The 26040-nt window shown below is 32.9% G+C and overlaps 1 protein-coding gene and 1 long non-coding RNA gene across 5 annotated transcripts in view; one reads left to right on the forward strand and one right to left on the reverse strand.

The window, feature by feature from the left end:
- The first annotated feature begins 11199 nt into the window (after positions 1-11199).
- The window catches only part of LOC148622904 (uncharacterized), a 33479-nt gene continuing 18638 nt past the window's right edge, over positions 11200-26040 (forward strand). The window contains exons 1-4 of one of the 4 annotated variants that reach the window (XM_088573227.1): positions 11200-11644; positions 17089-17238; positions 19566-19692; positions 20509-24088. Coding sequence is in view for 1 of the 4 variants with exons in the window: in XM_088573226.1 (XP_088429352.1) it covers positions 17318-17507 (190 nt within the window). In the remaining 3 variants the exon portion in view is untranslated. Of the gene's footprint in view, positions 11645-17088; positions 17239-17266; positions 17508-19565; positions 19693-20438; positions 24089-26040 lie in introns of those variants that run through there. The other 3 variants (XM_088573228.1, XM_088573226.1, XM_088573229.1) reach the window with 3 other exon arrangements.
- LOC148622905 (uncharacterized) lies at positions 13447-16122 on the reverse strand. Its single transcript, XR_015920725.1, has 3 exons — positions 15367-16122; positions 14209-14247; positions 13447-13997 (listed from the first exon to the last, which is right to left on the reverse strand). It is a non-coding gene; the product is annotated as an uncharacterized LOC148622905 (long non-coding RNA).

The raw sequence follows: 26040 nt of genomic DNA on the forward strand, positions 1-26040 counted from the left end.
CAGCATTCCTACGTTGGGCCAACGTAGGGTACCCAATGTTAGCACAACTTTGTAAGTGCAAAGAGAGCCAACGTTTGCCCAACGGAGGTAAACAATAGTTGGACCAACGTTAGCCCAACGTAATGCCAACACTGACCAAACGAATCCCCAATGTTGGCACGACATAAGCCCCAACGTTAACTCAACCATATGGCCTGACGATTGTATTCCTTAAGGTTACAGACCACCAATTCAACCAATGAGCATTTGGAACGTACGCAAAAATAGTCCTATGCAGAAATTACCCCTGTTCCTCATAGTGCTGTGAAAAAAAGTTCTCATCTTATTTAAAAAATTTAAACAGTTTCTGAAAGGAAAAACATTTCTGTACATTTTATAGGTGCATTTTGCTTCTTGTGATGTGAAGCCTAATCTCCATAATGATTTTTAAATATACCCCTATCTTGTGAAAACACTGGGATTTCCCATGCTATTTATAGACCCTTCACTTCCGGTGACCAGTACTGCACTGCAAGTCTGCTAACCCCACATGCCATTCTGAGGATTGTGAGCTGACATATGTAGAATCATGCTGATATATAGTCCTCTGCAGGTTAAAGTTAAGGTAAAGTCCAGAGAAGCCATTGAATATTGTGAAATTAGCATAGAAGCCTATGGAAAGTGGAATTAGTGGTTTTTAGCCTTAATTAAGTTGAAGCCATGGCAAAATGAAAAGTTTCTTGAAATAGCTTTAAACTACTTGAAGATCTTGTTAACTTTGCCATGAGAGGAATACACTACAAAAATCCTTCAAAGTATGCATTTTTTTAAGTTATAGGTCCAAATTATGGAAAATTGGTCTTTTTGGCTGATTTTTATGTCCTGTCTTGTAAAAAGTGTAGAAAATTTAGTAAAAATATCAAATATTAAACTTTGAGGGCTATATTTACCTAAATATGGTGGTAATAAGCACTTGAAATCAAGTTTTGTATAGATTTGAGCAAAAATTAGGTTAGAAATGAGGAAAAACTCACTTTCATTACTGCGGTTAAGGCCATATCAGCATTCCCCTATGGCAACATGGAAAATCCATTATTGAGTACTTTTTTTGCATTAGGTGCCCTTTACTGGTCATGTTTTAATGTGAAAACACTGTATTTACAAATTTAAAGCCAAATATATCACCTTTTGTGAAAATTTAAAGATTTAGGATTTTTGACATGTGATCAAGAAAAAGGGGGAGGCATGTCAGAAATAAATTTTTAAAAATAGACCAATTTCTCAGGAAATGATTACTTTTAAAACTATTTCTTCATTGATATTGTTAAAAAAACAAATTGTGATTGATATTTTTTATTTGAAAAGTCAGAAAAAGTTCTTTGCAAATATTTAATGCATTTAAGTATGGTAGAATATTGTCACTTTTTTGCTCGCACAACTTGGTTACCCTATATTTAAAAATCAAATATTTAAAAAAGTGCTTGTCACATTTCACTGAAACTTTGCAAATGCATTCAATATGTGTGTAGGAAGATACCTGTATAGTTATTTATTTTTTCTAAGACAAAAAGTGACTCTTTAGGTTACAGACCACCAATTCAACCAATGAGCATTTGGAACGTACGCAAAAATAGTCCTATGCAGAAATTACCCCTGTTCCTCATAGTGCTGTGAAAAAAAGTTCTCATCTTATTTAAAAAATTTAAACAGTTTCTGAAAGGAAAAACATTTCTGTACATTTTATAGGTGCATTTTGCTTCTTGTGATGTGAAGCCTAATCTCCATAATGATTTTTAAATATACCCCTATCTTGTGAAAACACTGTGATTTCCCATGCTATTTATAGACCCTTCACTTCCGGTGACCAGTACTGCACTGCAAGTCTGCTAACCCCACATGCCATTCTGAGGATTGTGAGCTGACATATGTAGAATCATGCTGATATATAGTCCTCTGCAGGTTAAAGTTAAGGTAAAGTCCAGAGAAGCATTGAATATTGTGAAATTAGCATAGAAGCCTATGGAAAGTGGAATTAGTGGTTTTTAGCCTTAAGATATTAGAACATGATTTTATTATGTATTTCCTGGTCATACCACAGAGTGCTTACATTTCCCCTCAGTTTATCATATAAATTCTTTACAATAAGAATATACCAATGACAAGCTGATTGTAGTTTACAAGATTAAAAGGGAACCAAGGTTATAGCGGTAATCAAAAGAATGTAATCCAGGTACAAAGACTAGACATGGAAAACAGACATACACAACAAAGAACATAAAGTAACTAAAATCATACATACAAAGTAACAAAAGTAAATGAGCAACTCGGACTCCACTAAAAACTGGGAGCATGGACCAGGTGCACCGGTAGTGTAAGCGTCCTCTGCTTTTCTAGAAACACCCGCCGAGTTGCTCAAAACAAGAAAATATACTATAAAATTAGCAGATACTATGAGCATTGGTACACTAATTATTGAAATTTGCAATTTTTTTGCATTGAATAGACATATGATAGTACCTGTCAATGTTTTGTATTTAGGATGAATTTACATTGAAAATATGTATACATTTGTGTAAAATGAGGGACAAATTTTCTTTTGAAAAGGTGTATAGTGGTCTCAGTTACAAAGCTGCATAAGATAGAGATAATCATGTACACTGTTATCATAAATTAGATTTGGTTATTCATAACAATTATTTTGTGTTCTTCAGTTCTAAATATTAAATGCGAATATTTGTTGCATGAATATTAAACATGCAGTTAACAGAACCAAAGAAAAGAGCCAACAATACTTTTTGAAAGAAGTAAAATTGTATTAATAAATATATATATATTTTTTTTTTTAACGTTGGCCCAACTTAGTATCGCAGTTGCGATGCAACACAATATTTGCTTTCATATATCCCGATTTGCTTTCTAGTTTTACTTTCTTGAGACCGATATACATTTATGCATCATGAATAATAATAAGTCTTTTTTAACATGTTTGTTACCAAAGTCGTTTCGACGTTGTTTCAATGTTGGTTCAGTGTTGGCTCACTGTTGGCTCTGGGTTGGACAAATGTAGAATAATGCAAATAATGTAATCATGGTTTTGATTTAAAAATCAACATTTAACAATACTCTCATGCAGAATTCGCTTCTAAAACAAGTTTTAAAAGAGAAACATAAAATGAAATGGTTGTTCAAATATAGTAGGAGCAACGTTGGACCAACGTCGGGCTTACGTAGAACCTTTTTATAATATGAAAGTATTTAAAATTTCAAAATGTCGTGTTTAATCATTTGGTTGTCAAGTAAAAACCATTTTGGTTAAAAATAAATTAAGAAGAAACATTTCCATAACTACGGACTACTACGTTGGGCCAACGTTGTCTTGCCAACGCCAACTAAAAGCCAACGATCCAACCATCAGCCAACGTTGACCCAACGGAGGCATGCTGTCTGGGATGTGTTAGTGCCGTCTCTTCTGTTTCGATCACACATTCAAGTATACGGGAGAATGTCACCGATATCACACAGGTATCCTATTCAATACAATAATTTTATAAGCTGATCAAATTTCAACATCGTTACATTTCAACATTATAACAATTTTCGACATTTTTCTGCTTAAACAATCACTTGACCTGTTGATCTCATTTGAATATGGTAAGGTGAGATAAGTCCTCACGGTTGAACACACTTTAAATTTTAAAGAGAATATATAAGTACAACGGTTAGAATAACTTATTTCATGTAAACCTGAAAAATAGTTAGAATACAGCCGTGGATCCGTTAATGTGAACCAACAAGTGCTGGATGCATTTAACCCGTCTGTCGTATTGACAATCAGTCTGTCTGAACTCACCAGTTTTTAATGTTTTTTTTTTTTAATTTCCATTAAAAGTATCACGTCTCAATAGAAAATATATGTTTTTATTATTATCATGATTATTCTATAGTGTTTTGGGGTATTCTTGGGTACTTCTATGGACCCAGGAGAAGGAGGAACTATTATGGTAGCCCAAAGTTCGGATAACTTTTGACCCGCAACCCTCGTCATTTTTTATTTGAATATTGATATGTCTGGTTCAATATCCAATAAATAAGTGGATGTTTGCAGGGTCAGAGGAAATTCGGATTAGATCGCCCACAGGCAAAAATTCGTTCAAACGGCATTTTAGTCGAAAGACGTGGGGGAGCTCTTATGAAAGCCCACAGGCAAAAATTCGTCAAAACGGCATTTTAGTCGAATTTTTAACAATTGTGAACTCTAGCCCCTGTAGTGTAGCCCATCACAACAGCTGACTTAAATTAGATTGATCACGGCTTGGGCCAAAGTTATCTACTCTGGAATCTATTACCCACTAATATATTACAAATTGTTTACCACCCATAGATCTGTTTACATTTACTCTGATAAGTATCTAGACATTCGTGAGGAGTTTTTGTGTTTTCAGAAACTGTCAAAAAGTATCTAGATAGTTATCCGAAGTATCTAGATAGGTTTGCGAATTATATAGATTTTTGTAAGAAGTATCTAGGTAGAAAATAAATCTAGATGAAAATAACGCTATCATGACACGAACGGCCACTCATACTCTTCTGAATCATTATTTTAGCTGCCCAGGACTATCAGGTACTAGTCCATATTATGACGTGGTTTCTTGGTAGATTTTTCGCTAGTCTTTGCTTTCTGTTTGTTGGGGAGTGCTCGTACCGTCGAAGTATGAAGTGGTAATCCTGGGCATCTAAAATATTGATTCGAAAGAGCAGGTGGTGCTAGACTTTAATTGACAATTTCCTCTTTATTTTGAATTCACAAATTATAATAAACAATTGACATATTTTAGAATTTAAACTTTAGAATATTAAGATATCATAACAATAAAAAATCCTGAAAATACAAAATCCAAAATGTATTGTCATAAAACAGTATAATAAGATAATATGTGGAATTAAATTAATAAGTCCATTTCATACGTAAAATTCAATATTTAAAATACAAAACATATAATACGCATATTAGGAAAAGACCATTTGTAATGATAAAATTATCAAAATTATATGAAGTTTAATTTAAATTAAAATATTTTACTTAAGATAAACAGTGAATAGTAATATTTTACGTAAAATAAGATCTTGTGTTGTATATTTTCCATCATAAAATCTACAGCGCTCATAAACCAACCACCCCGACCCCTTTTGTAGTAGACGAGTTTCAGTCACACGTCCGTATTTAAGCATCCATACAGAAGACTACATCCACCCGGATGAAGGACAAGTTCCCATTATCCCAGATTGACCAGCTAGGACAAATACTAAAAGTGACTAAAGACAGCCACAGGGACTTGAGGTCATTCGTTAGCATTAAATGAGCAAAAATTGTAATAAAATGGTGTTTTAAATATTTTTTACATTTTACTATTCATGGCCATATACTAAAAAAAACACTGTACTTCTTCTACAGTATTAGTTAAAAAGACAAGGTGTGGCTAGTGTTTTGAAGTGTATATTTCCATGCCGTCATTCTTTCATCCCCTGAGAATTTTTTATTCTCTATTATTAGGCAATCAATAGATATCGATTTGTTTGACCGTTGATTTTTGATAAGCTTATGGAATGTTTTTGAGTCCCTTTCTATGGCTTCCATTATTTAAATTCTTCAATCAAATTATCTTGTTTTGAGGCATAGGCTTGCCGCTGGAATTGGCGTAGTTCTGTTTAGTTAGTATGTTGATATGTTCTTCCTCACTGTTTTCTTGAGTTCTATGCCAATATTTGTTTGTATTAGAGTATGGTACGAGATGTTTATTGCATCAAAGTCATGAATGATTACTTCTACGTCTACTTCCTTGTGAGTTTTGTTTTTTAAAATTTGGAAATAATCAATTTGTGATGTTGAAACGTGACTTTTTCTGGATAATGGTTTGGCAGCCTTAAACCCCACTCAACATGGAAATTCTGAAAGATGGTATCTCGTCTTCTATTTTTTTTACTGCAATCGTTCTATTTGAGCAACCAAAATGTGTTGACTGTATATTTAAGAAATAAATCACGGAAACTCCATTTTATCACTGTTTTACCACGGGTTGACCATTTATGCCGCATTATTTTACCTCGAGCGATTGTGTATAGTTCCTAAGCAAGGGATGGATGCCGATATTCAATTGTTTCATCCCATTACGGATTTCGTTGGTCATCCATTTCGGATCCGACTTACGGATGGTTACATATCTATTTGGAATGCACCGGGCTGCCGCTTCCAAAATATGCGAAGAAACATCGCGAGTGATAGAATCTACATTACCGCTGGCGAAAATGTCATTCCAATTCACAACTTACAAGATACGTCTATACGCGTCATATGTGACGTAGCGTAAATTAAACGAAGTTAAAATACAACGGTTTATTATCACATCAAGTCATATACAAAGATAGAAAGAACAATCAAAGCGAAGAAGAAGGAGCGAGGTTACTAAAAGATTTCGGCTCGGTCTGTAGATACTCAATTGTTTCTAGTATTTATAAAACTTGGTTAATTAATGACATTCTTGATCGTATAGTGAATTTCTAAATAAGTCCATCAGTTCCACGTTGTTCTTGGAAGTATCACTTATTTCATTAACTAATTAGTAACTTATCAAGAGAAGAAAAGAGATAGGATATAGAGGTTAAATGTTTATAAACAACTACTGGTCACTGTTGTTGATGATCTGTGTTACGTAACATGGTCAAGGGATGTCTAAATAATCACTAATGATAACCATTATGTTACACATAATCACCACGGTCATACGGCTATATTACGTTTAAATGACTTACAAACTGGCGTGGAGCAATTCATACTTCCAAAGATTGCGGAGTAATATCTTATCTGGTCCAAAAAGGGGGCATCACGCCAGTATAAGGGACTAAGTCTAAACTACTGGTCATTATCAAATCAATGATAGACGACGAATGCTCAGTGAAATTAGTTGGTTCATCGGTCAACTGCTCCAAACTATGTGATATACAGACCCGTTTCACCACAGTTGTGGTCTCAAAGTCTGTTAAGAACGTCAAATTATAATTATTGGTGATACACGGTCACTGGTAGTATATGAAAGACTGAAGTCTTCAAAGTCGCTAATCGTCAAATATTCACTGTGACTGATTTTGGCTAACTTTCAGCATCCGAAATGGTCCAAATGCGATATGCTCTAAAATCGGGTGACTTCCACTAAAATCTTCGTTCCCTCGATACTTTTGCGTACTCTTTCGTAACCGTTACGACCTGAATGTTTTCAATCATGCGGAACAAGATTAAACAACTGACAATGGCTATATATAGATATCGGTGTCCTGATTGATTGATTGATTATTGGGGCTTAACGCCCGAGCAGCAATATTTCAGCAATATTCAGGCGATGAAAATGAAATGGATGATAAAATGAACATGAAATGATGGTGATGATGATGAAAATGAAAAAAAGGATGGGACACAAGGATAATAGGGTCGACAAATTTTGATTGCCACTAGAAAAGGGTAGGATGGGTAGGGTCGGGCAATTTAGCCTCCTGTGGCGGAGCGCAAAGGTTCCTACTCCTACCGAATACCAGAGCAGGGCTCTTTAACGTGCGAGGAACGTGACATCTTTCCCAACACGGTGCACCACTATGGTTTGCGGTCAGATTTTCCGTATAATAACCTGACAACTCCAGCATGTAACACGCCAGGGGTACTCCATTCCACAACCTGGGGCACACAACCTGGGATTCTGAGCACTATTTGGTCGCCTTTTACGACAAGCTTAGCGCTGTTGCAGGCCTATTCCTTTGACACCCGGACCTGCACGGAGCTCGGTGTCCTAGTAATATATATGACCTTTGTATAATCAATTGTAACGAACGCATGTGTTTGAATCGGAAACTTGGTTATATTACATAAATTCAATGCTAACCGATCATTTTATCATTTATTATAAGCATCTAGTTCTAATACAAACAAAAAAACACTAATAGGCATGTGTATGACATGTTTTAAAAAAGACACGTTTTAGCAATCTTTGGGTCGCTTATGATATTGACCATGGAACCAGTTTAGGAATCAGATTAAGCAGCTGGTAATGAATATTCATAAATATCGCGGAGTGCTAAAGAATAATCAAGGGAACCAAGGTTATAGCGGTAATCAAAAGAATGTAATCCAGGGACTAAGACCAAACATGGACAACAGACATACACAAAAAAAAGAACATAAAGTAACTAAAATCATACATACAAAGTAACAAAAGCAATTGAGCAACTCGGACTCCACTAAAAACTGGGAGCATGGACCAGGTGCACCGGTAGGGTAAGTGTCCTCTGCATCTCTAGAAACACCCGCCTAGTTGCTCATATATAAACGTCAAGTCCGGGGTAGATGAAAGAGGAAAGGAAAACTATGACACGTTGAACAAATCAGTTGTTCATGGCACAGATGGATACACCGTAACGATCTACGAGTTCATGATGACGACCATAAAACTTCTGTAGTGATGACTTTAATGTTGTAGCAATATAACCCTGTTCCAAAAGCCTATTTGTTAGAATTCTAGGGCAATACAAAAAGTCTCCGTAGTTACGGCAACCTCTGGCATAACTAATGAGTTGTGATATGAACATTCCATACGCAGGTACTGAAGGGATGGTGCCACAGATGAAAGGTAAGTTGACAATTCTGAATGAAAAGTCATCACGTTTGTCGTAAAGTTTGGTCAAGAATGTTCCTTTACCATCGATTTCTAAAGGTAGGTCAAGATATGAGGCTGACTTCACTGTGTCTGTAGTATCCTTCATCTCAAGATCTTTGGTGTAGATTCGATGTGTCAAATCCCTGAGTGTATACGACCTATATAGTCTTGTAACGAGTCTCAGTGCCTGAATCGGAAACTGCGTAATGTTCTAAGCTAACCGATCCTTTCATGTAAACTTCCCGTCTCGTACACGCAAGAAACACACGCAGAACACACGTGTACGATACTTAAGAGGTACATTTTTGTACATTTTTCGCCAGGATGTGGTCAAACTTAATGTTTATGTCATCCGCAGCTTTCGCGAAGACAATTAAATTGACATCAAACTCATTTAATATTTTCTTTTCTAGTGAGAGTAACCAGTGCTCCTATATGCATAATATGACACAGCTTGTCAAATGTCCATACCTTTTTAGGTATGCTGCGATTCCCTTGACATTTTTTATATTCAACGAACCTATTCTTGTTGTGGGGACGCAGATGTTTTCAGCCATGTTACGGTGGTTGCTCTGCCTACTTCTAAAAAGGGCCGTGTTGCCTTGTGGTTTTGCTTCTCACTTGTACTACGGCTTTGGATATTATCAGAACGTCGCAGGTTTTTCTACTGTAAGTTCAGAGTTCTATATTCCCCGTTTTTTCTACGAATATATCTGGTTATTGAGTGTTCGTCTATAGGTCTCAAAGTGTGATAGGACAGTGGTTAGACATTCTTGATTAAATAATGTTAGTCTTTGAGAAAGGGAGGAGAGTGTATGGACATTTTGCGACTTTATAACTGATATTTTGACATATGAACTTTTGATTAAATTAATATGTATAAGGGGTAAAACAACTATACAAAACATGAGAACAGGTACAAAATAACTCCCAATACATAATGAAATTGCAACGTGGACAACAGATAATAAAATAAATTATAACCACATACTTGTACAAATCAAACAGGTGTTACATGTACACATGACATACCCATATACATAAACAACCATTAAGATGACAAAGGTGCATGAGGAAAATGGTAGTTGTACAGGTTCATTTACAATTAAGAGGGTAAATAAATGACAAATTAAAAGGGAGGAAATAAACATAATGAATCAATCATAACATAGACATGAACAAGGAGTTTGACTAATACACAGTTGTTTTACATAATCGTTAGTATATATAGGGAGATAGGGAACTTAGAAAAGAGGACTAAGAAGGCGCTTATTCAAGAGAGAACTTAGAGATTAAAGTTCAAGAGGGTTCGCCCTCAAGAATGGAGTCTTTCTCTCTTCTTATTGTTTGTACATTGCTGTTATATTGTGATTGCTGAATAATAAAAGTACCAGTCGTACGTCTGCTTATTGATCACGGCCATGGAAGGGAACAGGAACAGATTTTCACTCTGTTATAATAGTGCCTGTGAAGTTGTCTGGTATTTATGTTTTGTACACATCTGGGTAGTTGTTTTGTACGTTACTCGAACTGGTATTGGTTGCACTTTCTATGGACTTTTACATTTGCTTAGTTGTACCTTTGCTACGTGTTGATTTTGAGCAGTAGTCTGATATTTAGTATATGTTGGCTCCGATCTAATATTATATTGGCTAACTGGTTGTTCACTTGTCGGCCTTGTCCTAGGAGTCTTTGATATTCGTTTGCTGTATGTTGATCTGGTAGTTTGTAGATGTAGGCTATAATTGGGATTAAATATAACCACAGACATGTAATGAAACAGAATCTTCAGTTTCCCATTTTTACGTCTTCTTGGCGTCTGGGCGTCTGCTGCACTTATTTCAAAACAATTCACCAAAAAGGGGAAATATGGCAAGCCAAAGTGGACAAAAATGACTATTTATAAATATTTATAAATAATTATAAATACTTGTAATTCAATTATAAATATTTATAATTGAATTATAAATATTTATCTTCATTTATTAATATTTATAGTTAATTTATAAATATTTATAATGATGATGTTATTTATAAATATTTAGAAATGAATTATAAATATTAATAATTGTCTTATATTTATAAATATTTATAATTCATTTATCAATATTTATAAATCATTTATAAATATTTATAAATCCAAGACAATTGCAAATATTTATAATTTATTTATAAATATTTATAATTCATTTATAAATATTTATTATTCAATTATAAATATTTATTATTATTTAAAAATATTTGTAAATAGGCATTTTTGTCCACTTTGAATTGAATTATAAATATCTATAATTGATTATAATTCATTTATTAATATTTATAATTCCTTTATAAATATTTATAATTCCTTTATAAATATTTATAATTGTCACATTTATAAATAAAAATAATTCAATTATAAATATTATTAAATGATTTATAAATATTTATAATTGAATTATAAATATCTATCATTATTTATAAATATTTATCATTATTTATAAATATTAATAAATAAGCATTTTTGTCCACTTTGGCTTGCCATAGTGAAAAAGTAGTTTGATAAAAAGGTGGAAAGGTCAGGGAATCTCGTTATCCGCCGAGTGACAATTTTATCGATAAACTGGCTGATGAACAAGTTTCTTATCTCTTTAATTATAGGTATCTGACATAACTTAACTGTTATTTTATTAGTCCCATCTAGGATTTATACATATATTAACTCCTTGGTCCCAGACTCTAATTTTACGTGGATTTGGTTGTCGAGTATTCAACTTGTCGGTTTCGCTCTAGTGATCCCGACAAGTTAACCTACTAGACAACCAAAACCACATAAGATTATGGCCTACATCTACGAGCTACCTGAGTACATACAGCAAACGAATATGACGGAAAAAAATCCGAACTCGACTCGTTTTTAGCATCGCCTCTTATTTCGCGCCATCTTAATTTTGGTATCAGTAGGCATGTCTCGGTTGTTTACATCAGTGGTAAGTAACGGACACTACTATCATACGAACTTTTTAGTTATCAGATGAGCGATATATTGCTTTAGTCAAGCTGATACGACCAGGTGCTCTATACGCGGGTCACGCGTTCATCACCAGCACTGAAAAGTTGATTCTTTTTTTTACAAGTTTAACAACAATGTCAACATGAACTAACTGCAATAGAATGGTTTCAGCTTCATTTTTTATATTGTGTGTGCAGCAGCATATTGCTTTTTTAAGATTTCAAAGACAATACACTTGTTGTCTTCCACATAGAACAACACTGGTATTGTTCACTTCAGTTTCTGAACTATTGTCAGTATTGATATTATTGTAAGTAGGGAGGTCAGTCAAAATATGAAGTATGTAGAAAATGTACAAGTTTATATTAGTTTGAAAGAGCCCAACAAATGTAACTTTTTGGTGCAAAAATTTTTAAAATCGGTCAAGGGGTTCAAAAGTTATTACAATTTAAAGTTAAAAATTTTGGTCATTTTTCTTGCGAAGGCAATAATGTCACATTTTGGGCACTTCTGTGGCCCACATAAGTCAAACAGGTAAAGAAATTCATACATTGTGTCTTAATCATTTAAATAAAGCCATTTCATACTTTGATTTAAGCCATTCAGGAAACTTGTATCTTAGATACAAAGAAAATTACACTTTTTTAAAATCGGCAAAAAAACACTTTGGACTTAGTTTTTTTTTGCTATGTGTCAACAGCATCATGAATTAAAGTGCCATTTTTGGATATTCATATTTGGAAATTGGAAGGTAGTAGAATTCTGATACTTTGCTGTTCTTTCAAGAGTAATCCATTAAACAGAAATAAACAAATATTATGTAAAAACCTCTGATTTGTTTTTCATTGGAATCAAAAACGCTGCGGCAGACCCCCTTTTTTTTATATGCGTTTTTTCAACAAAAAAATACATTTTTGCTTACTAAGAATTCAAAAAAAATATTTAATTTTTTCTGTCACTTGTTTTGTGTGGCAATAAAGTTGCTTGACTTGAAAAATCATGTTTTTCTGCTCAAAAAAATTTTTTGAGGTAGAAAATTTACATTTTAGGGTAAATTTTAGAGCTATTTTCAGTGCAAAAAATGGCGAAAGGTCAGACAGAAAAAGACATTTTGAATTTAAAAGCAGTTTTTAGCACATGACAGTTATTGTTATTGTGATTAAATATGTAAAAACACATTTTTATCAAGAAATAATTGAATTATATTTAAAAATCAACAAGCAAATGTTGAAAAATGGGGGTAAATCGAACATTTTTGAAAATTTCAGATTTAAAAAAAAAACCGCATATTTGTGCTAATATTGATCAAAATATCAACCTACCATATACTTATGTGGTACCATTTTAAAGCTTAGAATCTAAGCTATCACATGAAGATACTTTCATCTTATTTTGCTATAAAATGTTTAATGTGGATGAAAATTTGTTAGGCCTATACCTTAAATGAAGCCAGACGATAATCAAAATAAACATACATTTTTGCTGCAAAAAGTGGCAAAATAATATTATATCAAGGTCTGGTCAATTCTAAGATTCCTAATGTAGTCTTGTAATGTTTTCTTGTTTAAATAGGGTCTTTAAACATAATAATAATCTCATTATTATGTTAAAATTGAATAAAATTTCAAAAACAAATGCTGTTTTCCCAAGAAATTGAGAAAATTTTTATGAATACATTGACTTGAACCAATGCGCATCCTTTCACTATGGAACTTTGAAGCCCTAGCTGTTTCCTCATGTGTACTATTATGTACATTAAATGATAATAAACAAAATATCATCATTTGATTAAGTTTAATGAACTTTTCGAAGTTTCCATTTCAGGCCAGAAGGGTTTCTTCACCAGGATCTACTATGTCTGCCAAATCTACAAAAGAGATTATGTACATAAGGACATTACACCTATTAACATCATTTACCTTATCAATTTACTTACAGTTAGTTTACTTTCTATTAAATCATAATCTGGTTTGCTAACAATCTGAAAAAATGTAAAACTTTATTTGATGTTGGTTGCTCACAAAGCGGTTGACAAAAGATGTGGCGAGGAGTTAAAAACACCAAACTTCCTTTTCCAGAATAATTATCTTCATTTCAAAACAAGAAGATTGTTTTATAAGGTTATATTAATGTTATGTTAAATAACTTAATATGAATAATTTCGCTGCGTGATCCGTCTGGTTCTTCTATCAAGTGTTGAACTCTCTTACCAATCAGGTTATCAGGTTCAAGTGTGTCTGGAACTACCCTACTTACTGTACCCCATATGGTCCTACCTCAGACATCCCATATTCGTCTCATAGCATAGCCCACTTTGCTCCTCAGGCCATCTGAAATAAACAAGTAGTGGAATTCAATGAATATGTACTGTGAAGCAGTTTTAAAGCAGAGTCTAAACACAAAACTAATCGACAGTTCTTGTAAGTAATATATGATTCAAATGTAAATGCTTATTTGTTACCATAATTAAAAGACTCAAAAGTTTTACTATTAAAATAAATAAAGCTACTAAACTAAATCAAAGTATAAAAACTAACTTACCATAAATTCGAAACATCTCCAGAACTCAACAAAATGAAACTAAAATGATGAAAAACAAACAGAAAATAAAACTAAATCATAATAAAATTTACATCAGTGTTTACTTTTTATATGACAAAATAAAATAAATATTTAGGCAGCCTGTTTACTAATACTTTCTTCTGAAATAAATCAATAATTAGAAGAAAAAACATAGTACAAGTATGTTTCATATACATACAACAAAAGATTGGTATTATGAGTCAATCAATGTGATCCTAAAAAGGCAAAAAAAAAATTAAACCATAATTAATTAAAATTTAATGATAAATAATGTATATTACTAGGATTTTAAACCTTTTCCAAGCAATTGTACATGTATATGAATATTAAATAAGTAGAGCATCTACAATCCTCTAAAAAATGAATATGTAAGTTAGCTGTTAAAAATTGTACAATATGAATATATAAAGTAAACTTAAGAAGATGCAGGTCATATGTAAAATATGCAATTGCCACATATATAAATCTCATCAAATAAGTTCTATTTATCAAGTAAAGTACAAGCAGGGCTACATGATAATTGTTCTAATAAAAGTCATAATTAATATATATTAACTGATAAAATGAAAACCAGAAAAAAAGTTGTGTATCATTTGAAGAAGCAATTTAAGGTTGATTTTTTTTCTACATATGATAATTTTGGATAAATAAAACAGTTAAAATAAATATAAAGAAGGTTTATGCTTAAACATGTGAGTTTCATATAAATTGGGCACTACATATAAATTAAAATTGAATTATCAAGAAAATTAAATGCAATATGTGCAAATTCTCCCAACCAATAGAAAAAAAGCAAGGTAAAATACAGAGACTTCCGATAATATAGGAAAGTCGATAAAGTCCGAAAGATTTTGAATAGATTGCAATCAAACGTTGGGAGAATTTACTTTATTACATATTCATCGTTTAATAAAAATGTTATGGAAACATATTCCAACTAATGCTAAATGAGTGTAACCTTTTTTAAATCAGCTCATACAGAATCAAACGAAAATCAGACCTTCCAAGAAGGTGAATATAGTTTTTAAGCTTGCAGATGATAAAAGGTCATTCTAGAATTTGACCTTACGGAAACAGGGCGATTAGGCTTATATTAGACATAATTTAGGTACTTACCGTAAGTGATTGGCCTCCATGGCCTAGGTCCATCGTTGTCTGCACCACCAGTCAAAAATCCGTCCAGAAAACAGTCGGTAAAAGGCATTTATCCACGAGTGTTCGAAAATCTTAACAGAAGCTATGGCGGATCAGTAACATCCGGTTAGCAAGAACGATAACCGGTCCCGCTTTAATTTTTGTGAAAACCAAGCCCTGACCACCCTAATATCCAATCGATTCCGCAAGCTATTATTGTTTTTCTTCTGAAACCAGGGTTACGGATGGACGCAGAAAGGATTAAATTTTCGGAATCCGACTGTCAGTGCATTCCGGGTACGCAAAAACTATTTTTTTTCAACATGTTTTTCCTTAAAATTACGTAAAAAATATGTTTTGTAACCAAAAAATTAGCCTGACAACCGGATTATCAAAATTGAAGATATTTCCAAAAATTTAAGCCATAAATGAAGAAAATCGGTCCAGTAATAGCTTGCGGAATGAATTTTGAAATAGGTATGATCTTTGACACATAGTTTTTCAGGCGGCCATTTTTCTCAAAGTATCGTCACTTCAAACGTTTGTACCAAATGACCATCAACTCCAATAACAATTAAAGTTGTATATTTAGAAAGAGAAATGTCTCATCTTCAATTACATATATTTTTTATTGTCATGCAATGGATTTTTAACCATTTTCTAACGTGTTAAAGTTGACTCAAAATTGAGAATTTTGCTCTCGCAAGAATATCGATAAACGCACTACCGACCTCCCTATTGTAAGAAAAAAAAAACGTAATTTTCTTATATATTATTAAATACATATGATAGAATGCTCTCAATGTCAAAATGATATTTTAAAGTATTTTATGTAACCTTAAAGATAGATGTCCAGACCATTGACCAACAAATTTTGCAAATGACCGGCGACAATTTTGCAATATAGGACAAAAAACAATTGTCAACCCTTATACATGTAAATTACAGTCTGCTTGGTTTTATTAGTGTATAACATCAGTCTACCAGTCTCCTAATTGTTTATTGGAAATTAATTGCCAGGTGTGTCAATTTTCACAGATGTGCAGCCACCTGTGACTGTGATTTACCTGTAAATGATTAGTTGATTGCATAATTGAATTAAAGGTACACATGGAGCCCCATTGCATTTACAAATTAATTGAAGTAACTCAGAGAATCTTCATACATTTATTAGTTGATTTAATAATTAAGAAAAAAGATTGACAAGTCCACCATGTTTCCGCCGATCTTTCAGAGGTAACGAAAGTACATGGAACTGTTAACCAATTAAAATTCAAAATTAGACGCAATACTACTCCAGAAATTGCTGTTAAATTATATTGGGGACTATTACTAGTATTCATATCATATAGTCCCTGGTTTTATGCATGACCATTGTCCTTTTTTTCTGCTCTTTTAATTTTACATATTTTATTTTATAAATTTTCTTCATTCTCTTTGTTCAAGGAGTGAAATTTCTAGCAAACTACCATGTTGTTTTCTCTCTTGTTTTCATACTCCTGCTTGGGATCGGGGTGAATTTATTGTTGCCATTTGTGCTTATTTTTGGACTTAAGGAATTCCCTTTCTATTTTTTTAGTGATACTCCAGCCAAAATATTACATGACAAATAGAAAAGTATAAACAAAAGCCATCAATTTTACTGCCCTTGGACTTACAAAATTTCAGTGAATTTAAAGTTTTTTGCACTTTTTTTTTTCGCAGGGGACATTGGAACGCTGTTCTTTTCTTGCTATCTTATTTTTACCATGGGTGTGAAGTTGCAGTTGTATTTCAATCCAACAATATGTTCAAATTTGAAGGAATGTGATACAGTGAAAAGCAACTTTGATGTGATAACTTGAAACCACCAAGGTAAATGTACATGCACTTATATTTTCAGCTAAAGATGTTAATATTTAATGAGTAACCTGATAACCAAGTCCGAGTCAAAATGTTTCCATGGCAGCAACAATTTCATGATGAAAACGAGACAAGTGGCCCTCAGAACAGGGTTACCCCTCCTGACCCAAGAATATTGGACTTCAATATTCCTCCACCTGACAGGGGAGCAATGATGACTCAAAGTACTGGTCCCAATACAGAGGTACTGGTACAGGAAATGAGGAATATATTTCGTTCAGGTACTGTAATACATGTACATAAATACAATATAACAGAGAACTACATGTATTTGGTTTTCACACTAACTTATGTTGTTTACCACATTTTTAGCTCACCTGGCCTAAAAGACCATGTGAGCTTTAGTTATCACTTGGCTTCTGTCGTTGGTTGCTTACTTTTCTTTTTAAAATCTTCTCATCTGAAACCACTGAACTGAATTTGATAAAAGTTGGTGACAATCATCCTTTGCATGTCTTTTCTCAAAATTGTTTTCAGTTATGGTCCCTTGCCAAAGTTATCTCTAAAATCATTACAGGTAAAAAAAAATCTGAGACATATTAGGCTCATTTACCCATAGAGATCCACAAATGTATATACAGTGGAGTTCGTTCATAACGAATCTCAGGGGACTGTCTTAGTTACTTCTTTATATGCATCGTTCGTTATATCGGAAACTTTTTTTTTTTCATAATTATGATTATCTCCCCTGTTGTTTTCTTAAAAGTGGTATTATCGCTTAAAACGTAGCAATATTGATGTGTTTTTTTCTAGCAGTAAATTAAATAATTGTTTTGTGTATTTATTATAAATGATGAATAAAAAGGAAAACAATTGTTTTTGTTGCTGTTGTAGTTGTTTTTTATAAACTCGTATACTTTCTCTTTTATCAGTGTTCTAGTCTGTCCTTCTTGTGGGGCGCCCTTGTGAGACCCCCAAACAAAGATGAGCATCACATGGTTAAACTATTATATAGTATGGACATAAGCTGTCAATTTTTATCATCAAACCTTTTTGAGTCTACAGTGATTTACACAGCATATTCGACCACTTGAAGAGTGAAAAACTATCAACTACCTACAAACATAATCATTAAATCAAAAATGATAAAAGTTCACAATCTGGGATGTTCTTTTGCTAAATTTTTCAATGGCTCGAGTGTCATTATTTGATTGATATTTTAATGAGTAATAAAACAAATATACGGCTAATATTAGCTGATCTTCTTCCTTTGTGTTCATCAACAGTGCTTTCATTAAGAGCCGGTACCCTGTACTTTTACCTGGCTACGATAGCCTCTGGTACCGGCAGAATAAAATAAAGCAAAAAAAAATCATGAGGAAAAAAATCTAGTGCACAGATATCTAAAATCATTCTGTGTGTAGGCTATGTCTCCAAAACTACTACTAAGGGGGTTTTTAACATCCTTGACTACTCTTACAAGTCTCGTACGGACGGATGTCTCCAAAATTGCAATCTCTTGTATTTATTATTGTTTATAAGAGTGTCTTCATCGAGGTCCGCGTTGGAATCTAATTGGTAAAGCGCTTTAACCTACTACGATTTAACGTTAAGTGTCCATAGAAGAAAACGTGGTGACTTAATAATGTCTTAACGAAAAGGCAAACCAATCACCGACTATTTTGTGGTTAACAAAAAGCTTAACACAGGTGAAGATTCTCTGAAAACATTTAAAAAAATGCCGTTTGTATTTGGAATTGCCCCATACCCATCATTTTTCCAGATATTTGTTGTGATTTGTGCAAACGAGTGCAGGAATTTTTAGTGTTGACAATGAGTCAACATGTGTAACAAACTTTTACAGAATATATGAATTTAAGGGACGATCATTCGATTCAGTGGGGGAGAGGGAGTTTTGGTAAAAATATTCTGGCAACCCTAAGTTTGAAAAGAACATGTCTTATAAAATACAAAATATTGGATCCGAGATTCAACACAGGGGGTCACTGCTATAAATAATAATAGAAAATAAATACATTGTAACGTTAAAAAAAATTCTGTCTGAGTAAAAGTCAACCAGACTAAAACTGCCAGCCTTGTGCTTTTTCCGAAGCAACAAATTTCTTATCAGACTATGATTTTTAGACCAACATTTTACAATACACCCAAATATTAAAGAATGAAAATTGTTTACAGATTACATTTGATTATGATAAGACAAGTATTTCGTATGAATCATCACAACATTTGTCAACAAATGTTTGTTTGCTGCTTTGCATGGGCGTTAAATGAACATTATGTTTACATGACTGTTTAATTTCTGTTGATTTTGATACCAGTGGCAGCATAAATAACTGACCAGACAGGATCAGATCTACAAAATGACAAATCAGTATATCTGAGGTAAGAGGTTTGCATAACTGACGAGACAGAACTGAGGACAGATCTACAAAATTGCAACATCAGGTAAGAAGTTTGCATGTTTTTGTTATGTACATGTATTTAAATTTGTAGATTGTCAGTCACATGCTTGTCCATGATGTAATTATTTTATTAGATTTTGTTTAAATATGTGTCTGTCTTGATTATTAAAAGACTAGTAACTGGTTGTGGTTTTTTTACTATTAAATATTCAAGTACAAAATTCTTTTCTGGACAGCTCTCCTCAGTGACTTCATTCTACAAATTTTATCCTTGTACTGTTTATTTACATTTAAATCTTGAATTAAATTCATGAATAAATCTACCATTTATTGTAACCTCTATAAAATCATTACCCTAATTTTTTGTGCTTGAAAAAGCCTTGTTTTTATCAACATTATTGGATATGCACTGTAAAAAACAAACGATTGCCCCATAGAAATAAAGTAAATCCTACCTACCTATCTACCTACTAATTTTTTAAGAGATTGAAACCCTAAACACACATATTTCTTTTTGGCCTTGCGTTAAGCAGTGATCCTTGTCCAATCATCCTTCTGTCCATTAGTCTGTCTGTCCCTTTGTCTGTAATAACCTTTCAACTATTAACTTCCAAATGAATTTCAACAAAACTTTTTCACAGAATTTTTATTACATTATGTTATTGTGCATCACTTATTTTAGATTTAGATCCATACAACTTTTGGAGATTCAAATTACAAAGTTTTGAGTTTGCTATTTTGTAATCTTTTTGCATCAACATCTCGTAAACCAAATAAAAGATTTTAGTGAAACTTTTATAGAATTGTTACTACATTCACCTGTTTTCTAAAAGAAATGATCTTTATTTATATTTTTTAGATAATGATCACGATGAGTCACTATCACAGTCCATGACAGTTCATGTCAAACACCAGAAGATGAAAGCAATGAAATTGAGATCAAGAAGTCACTTTCAAAGTCTGATGTTAATAAAGAAACAGAGTCTTCATATTCATTTATAGTATCAACAACAAACCAGGAAACACGAAGACAGACTACAATAGAAATCACCTTAGAAAAACAGAGGAAACTAATTGAAGAAATATTCAAAGATTCTATAAAGAAAATCCACAATTTTTCCATCTGTAAAGATCGATGTGATACATTAAGTTCAGACAACATCAAAGAATAAACATAGATTTAAGCACAGTATTTTGATGGACAAAACTACCTCATTCAGTCATAATACAGAGTTATGGTGGCTTGTCTGTAAAGAGCAAGAATGAATGTACTGTCTTCTATGCAAAAAACACTACAATTTAAATCCAAACAATAAAGATATTTTTGTAAGAAACCGGACCTTCGATGTAGAAAAGAAGCTATACAGGACCATTCCAAATCCAAGGTACACAAAGCGGCTGTACTTGAAGAAAACATCCAGAGGGTATCACCATTCCAGGAAGAAATTGATAACAGGAAAGAATATGCTTCAGAAGTACTTTTTATTGCATTTACTTCATTGTATTGGTTAGCCACAGAAGAGGTTGCAAACAGTAAATTTAAAGCACTGATAAAATTGCTAGAAATCGTTGGGGTCACAGATATGAAACACTTCATCCACAGCAGTGCTGGATATATCCTTGAAATGTTCTTGAGTATAGGAGATGTAATTAGAGAAAACTTAGTACAAGAAATAAATATGACTGATGATAGATGAAGTGACTGACATTTTGATGGAACAATTAGTTTTCTTTATACAGTATGTTGACAGATCTGGATGCCCAACTATTCAATTCCAGTTTACAGCTGACCTTTTAAAGGAATCAGATTCAGCAGATGCTCCAACAATTGTAAAAGTAATACAGGGAAAGTTAGATGATCTTGGGATTAATAAAAGAAAACTTTGAAGCATAGCTACATATGGGGCATCGGTGATGATTGGAAAGCTAAATGGTGTGGCTGCACTATTGAGAAAAGAACATCCTGGAATCATATTTATTCACTATTTGTCACAAACTTACACTTGCATGTGCTGACACAAAGACAGAACTGAAAGATATTGATCTTGCACAGTTGACATTGCAGCAGTTGTGGAAGATTTTTCAAAATTCTCCTGAAAGAACTGCAGTTTACCTGAAAGTACAGGAAGGTACAAAGAATCTAAAGCTGAATCAAAGTTCCAGAAAAGTGGTTGCAAAGAGACTGAAAAAGGCATGCACAACACACTGGTTGTCTTTCAACTTTTTTTGAAGACTATGCTGCAGTACTTCAAACCCTAAGTCAGTTAAAATAGAAAGAAAGTGCAGCCTATGGATTGTTAAAGAGGATGAAGAAAACAAGATTTCTCGGGACACTTTACATCTTAAAGTGTATATTTCCATCTTTATCAAAATTATCGAAGATTTTTCAGACAGGAAATATTGATTTTAGTCAGATTGAACCCAGCATTCAGTACACAATTGACACAATAAAAGAAATTTCAAGATCGAAACAACCTCTTGAAGAAATGTAGAAAGATCTACAAGATGGAAAGCTGACTATGGTCTCACTAACCACTTCCGGGTCAAATGTCCACCCCCCTATGTAGTACCAAAAACACACTGAACCTAGACATATGCATTGTAAGTGCATTATTTGTGTGTATTATGATTAAAAGTAGTCAAAATAAAGCTGAGAATGTGTACTTTAAAATCATATATGTAATTAACTACAAAAGTGTATGAATATTGTTTACATGTGTGATTAATTTGCCTCCATGCTGTCAGTTAGCAGAACAGGTAAAAATGTGGATTTTCAGTATTATTTATTCAAGTAAATTTTGTGAAGAATTTCTACTATGATCGTACCATTAGCATAATGATTTTGGAAGCCTTATTTTCCAAGCTTCGCAACGGTATGCAGCTTTAAGATGTCATTTGTCCTGGGAATTCACAGTGAGACTTTGAAAATTACTTTTTTAACATGTAAAGTAATGGAAACGTTAGAAGTGGTTAGTGAGACCTATGCTAACTCGTGAATTTAAAGTCACCGATACAGATTTTAAGCAATTGGAAACTTTGTTGATGAAGTATGTCACAGCCCTTAAGGACAACATAAACTCCAGATTTGAAGATGCCCTCTCTATTCTGAAAGCATATGATATTTTCAACCCTGTTTCTTTGCCAGAGAGAAGTGCTGCAGAATTTATGAAATTATGGTTTAACATCAGTAGAAAAGTTGATTGAATCATTCCATTCTGTCACTGAACCAGACGAAAAAAACGAAATAGTCACTGAATGAAATAATATCAAGTACAATATGATAGAATGGAAAAACAGAATATAAATAGATGATAATTCTTCAGATCGGAGCAAAACACAACTTCTGCATAAGATGATGTTAATAACAGACTGACTTAAGCAAATTTTTTCCTCATATTATTGAGCTTGCTGAAATTTGTCGATCAATGCCAGTTTCCAAAGGTTGGCCTGAAAGGGGTGCAAGCACCATTAAAAGGATTAAAACTAGACTTAAGAAGATCCCTTAAGCAAGATATGATAATGACATTAATGAATGTATCGATAAATGGTCCAAATACAGAAAATAGTGAGCAATTAACAGAGAAAGCAGTAAAACATTGGAGAAATGAGAAAGATAGAAGAAAACTACCTACCCAGAAATGCTATAAGACACGTGAAAATGAAGAAGGAACTCAAACAGTTGAAGCTGAGTGTCAGACTTACATAACAGGAGATCATCACAGAGAAATGTTAAGGGAAGAAGTGAGGGTGGCATGCAAACAGATGTTGATTGACTTTCAGACTGTTAATGAACTATATGATGATGAAAGTGACAATGACAGTGAATATGAATTTGATTAGACAAAACAATGTTGTATTTTCTGCACAAACTAGTCATTTTAATTTTTTGAATCGTCGAAAAACATGGCCACTGTAACTTAAAATAGAACACGGCGGTCAAAATGCTTTTTTTGCTATTTTTTTTCTTAACCATTGAAGTATGATGAAGATGAAAGCTACTCAAAAGTTAAACATAATATTCTGTGTTGACTGCAGTATTGAGATTTTTTTTAGGTGGCCATTTTGCAACCATTTTCACCAGTTGCTTGGATTCCAATAATTTTTTTATTTCCTCAGGAAACATGGTATTCTAAGTTTAATGGTGATGACCTAAGTTTGTTCTAGGCTGCCATTTTCCTGCAAATTTTTATACTTGCTTTGATTTCAACGATATTTGGTTTATATTGTAAATGTGATCTCCCGAGTTGAATGGTGATGATGAAAATGTTGTATAACCATGATTAACTTCATTTTTATGTTCTTTTTCAGCAAATTATACTGGGCTAATGACCCCTCAGACCTGATGAAATAAAAAAGGCATAGGGGGATCCCTGCCCAAATTTTTTCCAGAGATTCTAAAAACACTTGGAAGGCATTTCCAACATTTTACAAGGCCTAAGGTACTCATTTGAACTTAAATCTTCATCAATATATGTTCTTTTTCAGCAATTGTTTGTCAAATATGGTAACAAAGCATGATACCTTTACTTACTTAGTTAATAGGGCATGGTTGGCCAGGTGAGTGATTCGGGCTCTCTGTGAGCCTTTTGTTCTCTGAGTTCACATTATTTTGGCAGTTTTTGCCTATTAGTTAGAAATTGAAAGTAGATTGATGATAAATGTTAAATTCATAAAATATTCAGTATTTCAATATTTATATTTGGTACGAATTTCAGAAACATCTGTTGACCCTTCTGGTAGTTATGGTCCTTGAAATTGACATTTTTGAGGTTTCATCAGTTTTTATGACCTCAAAAAAATTTACAGTTATTGGTATGGTGCTGTCTGTGTGGTCATCTGTAGACACGGTTTTTGTGCAACAACTTGAGTATTTGTTGGTTGATCTTTATAAATTTTATAATAAGGTTCCAAACCACAAAAGGAAGGTTGGTATTGGTTTTGGGGTTTTTTGACCAAACAGTTTAAGAATTAGGGGCCATAAAGGGGGGCCTTAAATAAGCAATTCATATAATTTAGTTATTGTATTTTGGTGTGCATAATACACCTATATGTATTGTGCACAGTGCAATTTTGAAGGTCTAAATGTGTGAAAGAAGTTTTTTTGACTTACATTCCAGTAAAATTTTGTTAAGACAAAAGATCGATATTTTGCACTTGATTGGTTAATTTATTTACCTTGATGCAGTATTTCCTATGAAAATGTGAAGGAAAGAAACTTTTATGCAGACTAAAACATTGTGTAAAGATCAGTAGCTACATAAATTGGATAATTTTAATTTCTAAGCTTGATAAAATTGCCACAGGATGCATGAAATTAAACAAAATTGGAAGTCAGGAAAATTGGACATTTCCAGTTTAGGTTGTTACTCAAATATCACAATTTTTCATCTAAAAACATGCTTTTAAGAAAGAAAATTGTAAGTAACAATCAAAATAAGTATCAGAGTAATCATTTTCAGCTGCAAAAGCATTTGATAGGGAGGATTTGACGAAAAGCACTTTTTAATTTTTGATTTTTAGCTGTTTCATTTTAATCTCTAACCATGCTTTATAAGAAGGAAATATTGTACAACCTTTGTTTGAAACATGTTATTAAGACATTTGAACATGATTTGAAGAAAATATCACTAAAAAATCAATACTTAAAGATGTATTTGATGATCAAATCAAATTTCTTTCACTAACTATTCACTTCCAGTTTGTTTGTTTACTTTACACAATATTTTATCTCGTACCAAAATCTTCAATTTTGTGGCCAATTCTTATATATTGATGCATAATACGCTCCCCCATGTTCTGGAAATAATATCTATGTAGTAATGTGCAGATTATACACACCAAAATAAGGTATTTAACTTCAATAAAAGCATAGGAATGCCTATGATATTTTTCCACAATGTTTTATACCATTATGATCAGACTTGGATTGATTATTTGGGTTAAAGACTTGAACTTTTCAGAAATTAGGGACCTGAAACATGTATGTTCCTGATATCCACTATTATTTTATTAATTTGACTATTAGTGAATGTGACAGATGTTGTGGACACAACTCTTATGAAACTTACACTGTAGTATCTAAATCAGAACAATGAATCATTTATCCATTTCTTCTGAATCAGAGTATGTAACTCTTTCCACTCTGTCTTCTCTAAATATATTTTGTTAACTTAATATGCCAATCCAGGGAACATATGGCTATATGTAGTTACCTTGTTTTTAATTATCGACAGTCTCTGAAATTGGGACCTGCCTATTTGCCAGTGATAGTAAAAATAGCAGCTGGCTTGCAGAAATTTGCTTCCAAGCTAATGTATGCTTTATATAATTCTTATCAGATGAAGAGAAGGGGCTGGTTGTCTTAAATTTAGATGCTGAAGACTATCAATGA

This window comes from Perna viridis, chromosome 3, assembly GCF_037379345.1.
Source record: "Perna viridis isolate PV_CMFRI_1.1 ecotype Kerala chromosome 3, ASM3737934v1, whole genome shotgun sequence".
NCBI classification, from domain to species: Eukaryota; Metazoa; Mollusca; class Bivalvia; order Mytilida; family Mytilidae; genus Perna; species Perna viridis.